At 50.9% G+C, this 10,813-nt stretch overlaps 1 protein-coding gene across 1 annotated transcript in view; it reads right to left on the minus strand.

The window, feature by feature from the left end:
* LOC122921770 (REST corepressor 1) overlaps positions 1-1,254 on the minus strand; it is a 47,420-nt gene extending 46,166 nt beyond the window's left edge. The window contains exons 1-2 of the mRNA XM_044271999.1: positions 852-1,254; positions 695-754 (exon numbers count right to left, since the gene is read on the minus strand). Of these exons, the coding sequence (XP_044127934.1) occupies positions 695-754; positions 852-1,011 (220 nt within the window). The 5' untranslated portion in view covers positions 1,012-1,254. The remainder of the gene's footprint in view (positions 1-694; positions 755-851) is intronic.
* Between the last annotated feature and the right edge of the window lie 9,559 nt (positions 1,255-10,813).

Genomic DNA, 10,813 nt, shown 5'->3' on the forward strand with positions numbered 1-10,813 from the left:
ATCCTTGTAACTAAGGAGCAGGAGTCTGGGAAAGCTGGGTGACCACCTTCCCCATCCTTGTAACTAAGGGTCAGGAGTCTGGGAAAGCTGGGTGACCACCTTCCCCGTCCTTGTAACTAAGGGTCAGGAGTCTGGGAAAGCTGGGTGACCACCTTCCCCGTCCTTGTAACTAAGGGTCAGGAGTCTGGGAAAGCTGGGTGACAATCCTTCACTTCCATGTAACGACAAGGCTCGGGAAGCTGGGTGCCCCGCCATTCTCTCCCTCTAATCTATGACTGGGGACATGCACGACCACCTATTGTCTAAGAAAACTAAGTGGCTGCCTATCCCCCCCCCCCCCCCTTGTCAGCTGGGTAAGCTGGGTGACTTCACACAATACTACCCTGCATCACACTGACTAAACAACAAATAACCGCCCGCCCCCAGTAATTAACCAGGCGGTGCATCCTCTCCCTCCCAGGATGCACATCTCCTGCTATTCTCCATGCAACAAGAAAAGAAAAATAATAATAATGAAAAAAAAAAAAGTTGTTGTTTTTTTCCTTTAATTCCCATTCAATCCATTCCTTAAGCAGACATGTCACCCATCAGACAAGCCATGGGAAGAGCTAGCCCCCCCTGGAAGCGAGCACATGACTAGAGTTTTAGGCTACCACCTCCACCGCTGGCAGCAGCACAATAGTGCAGAACTTACCCTGGTCATACTCTGGCACCACAGCCTGGTACTGGCTGCCCACTCTCATGCCCCCGCCACCTGGAAGAGAGGACAGGTAGAGGGTGAGGCCAGGATGGGGGGGTGGCAGACCCCGGAGAGGGGGTGCAGGGCGGGGAGTTCGAGGCTACCACCTTACCGTGCTCATCATCGCTGGACGAGGTCGAGCTGCTGCCTTCTTCCCACGAGTTGCTGCCATTGCCATTGGGAGCCGTCAAACTTTTGCTGCTGGCAGCGTTATTCCTGCCCCTCCTCTTGGCCGACCCCTCTGTCCCCTTTTCTAGCATGGCTGCCGGCATTTAGAGGGGAGCCCCTCCGAGGTAGGGGAAAAAAAAAAAATTCTAATAAAATAAAAATGGGCGAAGGCAGTAGTCACCAGGCGTGAAGTCGAATTAAAAGGAGGCGATTAATAAATCCCCGGTAATGAGAAGTCCGCGCCGGGCGCCCGAGCGAGTCACCCACAAAACAAGCGACAACTTTCCCGTCACATCGCCGCCCGCACGACTACAGCCACACTCTGCCTCACAGCCACAGCGGCTGAGGGCGCAACCTAACCCGCTGCTCGGGCTATTCCCGCCTTTCCGACATCCCTATTGGGCGCTGGGGAATTTTGGATGGAGATCTCTCTTTCCATTGGTCGATGGGGCCGTCGGTCAAAAGAAAGCCGGCGCTTCCGTTTGTCCGCGCTTGGTTGAGGCGCAGCTCCTCTCTCTCTCTTGTACGTGGGTTTGGGGTTTGCAATCTCTACGCCCCTTGATATCAGGTTCTTTTTTTTTTATTGTGAGGATTTTTATTTTTTTATGTGGAAAGAATGTGGAAATAGAGGCACCTGAATGAAAGTCACCGGGAAACCTCCACAGAAGGGGAGAAGGAGGCTCCGCCGGCTGTGGGAGACACTTTGAAAGCAATAAAAAGAATTAGAAGTGAAGGGGACTATTTTTTTGCTCACTGGGGCGGAAGGATACACAGAGTAGACTTCTTTATCTCTTAGTATAATACATAGGGAAGAGTGATAGGTCCATGATGGGGGTTATGCTTCTAGGCCTGGAGTATTGGAGGGGGGGGAGAGAGATTTAGATAGGAGGGGGGCAAATAATTTTGCAATGTCTTATTAGCCAGAAAAATCAGGCATCCACATGCAACTTGTGGAATGAGCGCATTTCCAGGAGTTTTTCCGTCTCCACCGCCTAATTTATTTCTAATTATCTGATTATTGCACATTTCCCATAAATGTAATTAATAATAATTTTATTGTTAATAACGGGGCACGGGTGACGATGAACGCCTTATGCAAAGGTTACGAGCGCCTTATGGGACGAAATATTAGCCGTAAATTCACAGTACGTTAATTCCGAGCAGAGCGGCGATCAGCGTTTTACTTCCCCAAGAGGTTCTGCAGCTTCTTTTCACATTCCTTCAGGGCCCTTTAAATGACATTTCCAGAAAATCCACATCCGTTCCGTTCCTGGGAAAGCTGAGTGGCCGTCGAGATGGCCGCTGCGTTATTGGTCATCCAGGTTTAGCGGAGCGGCCAAATATACAGCACTGGGTTCAGCGCCTGCAGTGCATACCCAAAGATGGGTGACAACTCCTCTAGGTTTGGGGGAGGGGAAGGGTGTCGTGGTGGGGGTAATAAGCAATTCTAAATGGTACAAGGCTAGGGTAACAAACTGAATCCTATGGGAAATGGCACGGCGGCCATATTGGTTGTCATCCTACTGGAGCGGACTCCAATGGGTCACTCTGGACCAGGTAAATAGAAAGGAAGGCTTGAGATTTACTGTCGGGTCAGAAGACGCTGCAGAACGTCTTCAGGGGGCTGAGCGTGACTCAAGAACTTATATTTCCTTAAGAGGACCCTGTAGGAAGGTCAATGGAAGCTGCAGAACATATTGGAGAGACATGTTTACTGAGGGGGGGGGGGGGGGATTTCTGTTCTAGTGTAAATCTGAGCTACGCTAATGATGACTGACGGCTCTGCTGCCTAAGATGTTCTGCAGCTTCCGGTCATTTTATTGCAAGCCCCTCAAAGTGCTATTTATTTCGTTGGAATGACCCAAATAAATACGGATTCAGCCTACTCCTGGCCACCATCCTCTATGGGGGGAGGGGGCAGCCTGCTCCCTGCCTCCCTCAACAGGGGGATAGCCTGTTTCCTGCCCCTTCCCCAGGGGGGGGGGGACAGCCTGTTCCCTGCCCCTTCCCCAGGGGGGGGGGACAGCCTGCTCCATGACCCCTACCCCCATGGAGGTGGGAGGGGCAGGGAACAGGCTATCCCCCTGTTGAGGGAGGCAGGGAGCAGGCTGCCCCCTCCCCCTATAGAGCAGGGTGGCCAGGAGTAGGCTGAATCCCTATTTATTTGGGTCATTCCAACAAAATAAATGGCACTTTGAGGGGGGGAGGGGCAGCCTGCTCCCTGCTGCCCTCATGGGGGGACAGCAGACAGCCTGTTCCCTGCCCCTCCCACCTCCATGGGGGAGGGGGGATTAACCCACTTTCCTCCCTGGGGTAGGCAGCCTGTTCCCTGCCCTCCCCTCTCCACGGGGGGACAGCTTGCTCCCTGACCCCTACCCCATGGGGACAGCCTGCTCCTCGCCACCCCCTCCCCGGGGGGGACAGCCTGTTCCCTGCCCCCTACCCAAGGGGGACAGCCTGCTCCTCGCCACCCCCTCCCCGGGGGGGGACAGCCTGCTCCCTGTCCCCCCTCCCCAGGGGGACAGCCTGTTCCCTGCCCCTCCCTCCCCAGGGAGACAGCCTGTTCCCTACCCCAGGGGGACAGCCTGCTCCCCCCCCCTCCCCAGGGGGACAGCCTGCTCCTCGCCACCCCCTCCCCGGGGGGGGACAGCCTGTTCCCTGCCCTACTCCCTGGGGGGCCGCCTGCTCTCTGACTGTTGCTTAATAGGCTGATGCTGGTCAGGATCCCGGGAAAGCTGGGTGATGGCTTTTCTCGTTAGGCCTGAGCTTTTTTCTAAGCATGTTTCTCTTCTTTCAGCACAAGAAGGAGAGTCGTCTGGACCTGGGCATGGCGAGGTAGGTGCAAATACTGAATGCTTGTACAAACTGCCCCTCCCACCCCATGGTAAAAAAAAAAAAGTAGACAGGTTAGATTTATTTATTTTTTTCCTTTTGTTTGTCTCCAGATAAGCGGTGCCCAAGTGGATGCTTCTCTCCCATCATAGAAAACTATGGCTAGGTGGTAAATGCTTTTTGCTTGAAACTGAGTTGTCCAGGATCAGGGAAACCTGGCAGGCCTTCTGGTCAAAACACCTCCCCCCATGAGAGAAGTGAATGGGACTGAGCTGCAGTACCACACACAACCTTGTGGGCAGGGGTGGCGCTGTCTGTATTAGTAAGCTACCAACTTTCCCCAGCGCTGGACAAATAAATCCAACTGTGTCTTTTGTTACAGTTAGATGCCATATCAGACACGGCCCACAAGGGCGGCGCTGTTTCTGTGAAAAAATGCAGACCATAGTTTCTAATGACCCTCTATAGATCGAGGTGCCCTTTTGAGCGGCCGGTAAGAAATGGTAATGTCTCAATTTTTAAAAGAATTTTCAGATTTTTACGTAATCGAAGTATAAATAATAATATACATTCCTCACTGTTTTCATGTATTCTGCTTGCTGGCAGTGAATGGAAACATTTCTTGAGCAGCTTGTTACAGACTTGTTACAAATGTTTCCATTCACTGACAGCAAGTCGTACACTTTCTTCTGGATGAGCATTTGGTGTACATATGTGACAGACATGAGGCACAGTACGACTTGGGCCCATCATTGCATCAGTCGCTGGCTGTCCAGGCATGCTGGGAGTTGTACTCTCACAGCAGTAAGAGGTAGGAGATCATTGCCTCTGGCTGTCCATGCATGTTGGGAGTCGTAGTTTCACACCAGCAGGAGGTCCAGAGCTTGCTGCTGTAAGAAGCTTTACTGTCGCTGGCTGTCCATGCATGCTGGGAGTTGTAGTCTTACAGTAGTTAGAGGGAGGAGATCATTGCCTCTGGCTGTCCATGCATGTTGGGAGTCGTAGTTTCACACCAGCAGGTGGTCCAGAGCTTGCTGCTGTAAGAAGCTTCCAGATCACTGCCTCTGGCTGTCCATGCATGTTGGGAGTCGTAGTTTCACACCAGCAGGTGGTCCAGAGCTTGCTGCTGTAAGAAGCTTCCAGATCACTGCCTCTGGCTGTCCATGCATGTTGGGAGTCGTAGTTTCACACCAGCAGGAGGTCCAGAGCTTGCTGCTGTAAGAAGCTTTACTGTCTCTGGCTGTCCATGCATGCTGGGAGTTGTAGTCTTACAGTAGTTAGAGGTAGGAGATCATTGCCTCTGGCTGTCCATGCATGTTGGGAGTCGTAGTTTCACACCAGCAGGAGGTCCAGAGCTTGCTGCTGTAAGAAGCTTTACTGTCTCTGGCTGTCCATGCATGCTGGGAGTTGTAGTCTTACAGTAGTTAGAGGGAGGAGATCATTGCCTCTGGCTGTCCATGCATTTTGGGAGTCGTAGTTTCACACCAGCAGGTGGTCCAGAGCTTGCTGCTGTAAGAAGCTTCCAGATCACTGCCTCTGGCTGTCCAGGCATGCTGGGAGTTGCAGTCTCACAACAGTCAGAGGTTGGAGATCGCTGCCTCTTTCTGTCCAGGTATGCTGGGAGTCGTAGTTTCTCAACAGCTGGAGATCCAAACATCACTGGCTGTGCATGTTGTGAGTTGTAGTATGACAACGGTTAGTGGTTAGAGATCGCTGAGATCTGGCTGTTCACACATGATGGGAGTTTTAGTTTCACAACAGGAGGAATTTGGAGATCACTGTCTTTGGGGGATCTAGGCATGTTGGGAGTTGTAGTCTCTCAACAGCTAGAGGTCCAGAGATGACTACCCTAAGGAGCTTTGGCTGTCTGGGCACATTGGGAGTTGTAGTCTCAAAACAGCATGTGTTGCAGAGATCACTGACGTAAGGATTTTAGCGATCACGGCCTTTGGCTGTCCCGGTGTGCTGGGAGTTGTAGTCTCTCAACAGCTGGATGTTCCGAAGTGACTGCACTAAGGAGTTTGGGTAGTCTGTGCATGCTTGGAGTTGTAGTCTTACAACAGTATGAGTTGCAGAGATCACTCCCATAAGGATTTGTAGTGGTCACGGCCTCTTTCTATCCCGCTCTGCTGGGAATTGTAGTCTCTCAACAGCTAGAGATCCAGAGGTCACTGCCCTTAGGAGCTTGGGCTGTCTGTGCATGCTGAGAGTTGTAGTCTCACAACAGTATGGGATGCAGAAATCATTGCTGTAGGAATTGTAGTGATTGCAGCCTCTGTCGGTCTGGGTAGACTGAGAGTTGTAGTCTCACGACATTTTAAAGGCGGGCGGGGGGGGGGGGCACAGCTCTGCTGCACAGAATTGTGTTTGCACTCGTGTTTTCATGTTGGATTTTTGGGGGATAACCCCAAATTATAGGCATTTTGTTTCCTCATAGGGTCACTTTATTATTGCATGTGATGATGTGCAGTGGAGCCAACCTGCCCCCGATCCTAGGAAGGGATCCCTCGGTTTGCTCCATTAGGATTAGAAATCTACAAGATACATGTGGTATATCCGTTGGGTTCCGGCTCTGCTGGCTCCGGGGCCCGGGGGGGGGTCAGACTTCATTTCTTCTTCTTCTCTCAAGCAGAAATCGAGCTACTTCCTGTGCAGTGAGGATCCTGCAGACGTCGATTCCACCCTCTGTCTCCTGAGGTGACATTGCTGAGCGATCACAGGAGCGCTCGCTGCATGCAGCTGTCCCCTGCAGACCGCCGGGGGTTAACGCTTGCAAGGCGCCTGAGCTGCGTATTAAGACGTTTTATTTGCTCTTGGTAAACACGGTAATGGTAGGACGGAGGAATTGACCATCCAGCAATGCAGGAGTTAAAGCCGCCCTTTACTGCACAGTAAAAGTATGCAATGCGAGGGAACATGTGGAGGCGATTTCGGAGTTCCACTTTAGCATAGTGCGTGCTGACCTGCCCTATTTAGCGCTAACCGTAACACGTGATCAGATTTAATACATATGACGGGGCCGCAAAGAATCCGGGAAGCCTCAGCGACAGACACAGCGCTGCTTCCTCTGACACATTAACCGATAAGGAATTTCACCAGACCTGTGCTCATCCTGAGCTTCCAGGTTCAGAAACAGAACGCCAGTACAGCAGTGAAGACTGACACAGTGGCAATAGTGTTGCCATAAAGGGAGTTTCCATTTTCATAGAAATAACTCAAGGCTTCTATTGTATATTGTGACACCATTTTTAAGACCTCTGTTTGCTTTCAGCAGAGGTGAACGTTCTTGTGCACATCCAGTGGCTATAAATGTGTACAGGCCTAAGACGTCTCACAGCTGAGGGTTTGTTCCAGTTGCGTCCAGTCTAGACAATCCTGAACCCAGCAGCATGTAGGTATTGCGATGCCCTGCCAGGAGCGGGCATCGCATTGCGCATGCGCCCGCTACGATTTGAACCGCACAGCAGCAGTGGAAAAGGACAGGGGAGTAAACGGGCGGGCAGAGGCGCACGGAGGGCGGGGTTATGAGCCGTTTAGGAGGTGCCTGCCTGGGGCTCCGAGGATTGAGAGACCGCCCTGGGCACTTGAGAGGGCTCAGAACATAATCTTATAAGTTCATTTACGGCAAAAAGAAAAGTCCGTTTTCTACAACAAAGGTACCGTTTTTATGTTCTGGGTGGATCACATAACCCTATTTTAACGGTCTAACATGCTAAAATGTGGTGACAGACTCCCTTTAACTTGAACGGGACTGAGCTCAGCCTAGGCCATGTAACCGATGACTGTGAAGTCACTGGTCTATGAAAAGGCTGCTGCGCTCACCAGACAGCAACAGCTGATTGGAGGGGGTGCAGGGAGTCAGACCCCCCACCAATGAGATACTGAGAATAAGTTAGCAATATTTACCATATTTTCTGGACTATAAGACGCACCTAGGATTTGGAGGAGGAAAATGAGAAAAAAATATCTTCCATTAGACCTCAGAGCAGACCCCCCAAATCAGATTTCCATTCTTCATCAGATCCCTAATCCTCACTAGACCCCCAAATCAGACCCCAACCTCCATCAGCCTCCCATTAGATCCCTCCCAGCCTCAGATCAGACCCCCCCCCCAGCCTACATTAGCCTCAGATCGGATCCCCCCCATCAGACCCAGATCGAATCCCCCCATCAGACCCAGATCGAATCCCCCCATCAGACCCAGATCGGATCCCCCCATCAGACCCAGATCGGATCCCCCCATCAGACCCAGATCGGATCCCCCCATCAGACCCAGATCGGATCCCCCCATCAGACCCAGATCGGATCCCCCCATCAGACCCTATCAGCCTCAGATCCCCCACCACACTCAGCCTCAGATTGGACCCCCCAGGCCCAAAGCCTCAGATCAGACCCCTAATGGGATCCCATCAGCCTCAGATTGCACACCCAGCCCCCATCAGACCTATGACGTCACAAAAAACAAACAAAAATGACCTTGCCTGCTCAGGACGGCACTGCAGATCCAGGACACACAGCTCCTTTGCTTCTTCCAGGTCCCGCCGTGATGTCCTGACCACACACAGCGTCAGGTCATAGTGCGTGCCTACGCGCACTACGTCTTGCCACTGTGCCCGGTCAGAACACCACAGCCAGACCTGGCAGAAGACCAGGGAAGGTGAGTACAGCCAGCGCAGTGCTGCCCTCACCTTCCTGAGCCTCCCGCATGCTGGTGACCAGTGTCATGATGGAGGCAGTCGTTAGCATTCAGACCATACGAAGCACATTTCCCCCATTTTGGAGGGAAAAAGTGCGTCTTATAGTCAGAAAAACTGTAATTTCCTGAAAATAAACCTTTACAGGGGATGCTCCGGGTTAGAAAAGCATGGCCACTTTTTTCAAGTATTAAACCCCTTTAAACAGGAAGTTATTTCAACTTTCATATATTTAATGCCTTGATTCCTGGCCGTATTCAAGACCTCCGCTTGCTGTAAGTGAATGAGAACTTCTCGCATACACTGCAGGGCCTGAAAACCTGTACAGACCGAATACTTCACAGTCACAGCTGAGGATATGCTACAATGGTATCCAGTCTACAGAATCCTATATGAGCTGCGCCCGCTACGATTTGGACCGCACAGCAGCAGTGGAAGAGGACAGGGGAGGGGAGTAAACGGGCGGGCAGAGGCGCACGGAGGGCGGGGTTATGAGCCGTTTAGGAGGTGCCTGCCTGGGGCTCCGAGGATTGAGAGACCGCCCTGGGCACTTGAGAGGGCTCAGAACATAATCTTATAAGTTCATTTTCGGCAAAAAGAAAAGTCAGTTTTCTACAACAAAGGTACCGTTTTTATGTTCTGGGTGGATCACATAACCCTATTTTAACGGTCTAACATGCTAAAATGTGGTGACAGACTCCCTTTAATGGGGCTGAGCTGCAATACCAAGCACCACCACTATACATTGTACGGCGCTGTGCTTGGTAAGCTGCGTCCTGAGGATACGTCATCAGTATTAAATTCTCAGAAAACCCCTTCAAGCTCTTGAGCTGCATATGTCACCCGTCTGCAGTTTCTCCGGCAGGAAGTAGCTGTCTGATTGCCACCGGATGTCTTTTCTGGCACTTAGTCCTCCATATTTCCAAAGATTTGGATACAGTCGGTTCCAGATATGTGTCTTGGTTTGTACAGTAGATTTGCTACGTCTTTGTTCATACTCGTATGTCTCGGGCTGTATGTATACTCATTAGCATTGAAACCTAGATGGCGGAGAAGTTAGCTACTTCCTCCCTCATTGGATTACACTTCCCAGAATTCCTAGGGGGAAAAAAACACCTATGACCTGCGAATTCTGGTGACCGCCCGCTGGTAGGCACATGTACATTAGGTCATGGGTACACTGCCCCGCTATATGCAACCGTACATTATAGATAGCAGACGGCGAGAAGAAGCACTCAGATTTCTGCTGTGAAGGAAAACTGGCCCTATGTACAGTCTCGTATATCCTTCCTGACCAGATGTGTCCAGTGTAAACATATTTTCTTTCCGTGTCCATTCAGTTTTTTTTGCGGACCGTATGCAGAACCATTCATTTCAATGGGTCTGCACAAAAAAGAAAAAGGAAGTTACTCCATGTGCAATTCGTTTCCGTATGTCCGCATTACGGACAAGCATAGTACTGTTCTATTAGGGGCCAGCTGTACTGTAATGCACACGGACGTCATCCACATTTTTTGCGGACCGCAAAATACATACGGTTGTGTGCATGAGCCCTAAAGCTGGACCCTCCCTTACTGTAAGTACCCCAGTGCATCCGTTTTGTCACCCCCACTGCGCCCCCTAGGGTTGTAAATAGTATAAAACAAGGGACCCCCCAGTACAGCACCCCCCCCCCCCTCCCATAAGACCTGAGCTACTTTCTATTTCAATTCCTCATTGCCTTAATAGCCACTGCTTGCTGTCAGTGAATGGCGATGTTGATTGTATTCCGAGGGGAGGATCTGTCAATAGTGTGTGGCAGGATGCATGCGTTTACTTGTCAGTGAGAATGGCGCAAATGGCATAAAATGTATCAAAATATAGTTTTGCTGCTAAAATGTCTTGTGGGCATGCAGCTCCATTCAATCGGGATATATGCACGTTTTTTTTAAAATCTCATTGCATGTAAGTTCTCAATGCAAAATGCAATTGAAATTGCAATATTTACAATACATTTGCCGTGCCATCGCATCGCACGCCGTAAATCGGCATAGACCGCCAGTGACCAGTCTTGAGCGCAGGGCACGGGTACAGTATACCACGCTGCGCAGTGGGACAAGGTGTGTCAGGACTTTCAGCCTCTGACTATAAACAAGAATGTTCTCATTCACTGACAGTAAGCAGACATCGTAAAATTTTAAAGAGTTGAAATTCAAAGTGTATTGGAAAGCTACCTTTTAACTTAAATGGGTTTTTCCGAGACTTTTATGCTCTGGGTAGATCATCAGTATCTGATTGGTGGGGGTCCGACACTCGGGACCCCCGCCAGTCAGCTGTTTTGAGAAGGCAGCGGTGCTCCTGTGAGTGCTGCAGCCTTCCGTCTTCTCACCGAGCACAGCGC

Source organism: Bufo gargarizans, chromosome 11 (genome assembly GCF_014858855.1).
Source record: "Bufo gargarizans isolate SCDJY-AF-19 chromosome 11, ASM1485885v1, whole genome shotgun sequence".
Lineage (NCBI taxonomy): Eukaryota > Metazoa > Chordata > Amphibia > Anura > Bufonidae > Bufo > Bufo gargarizans.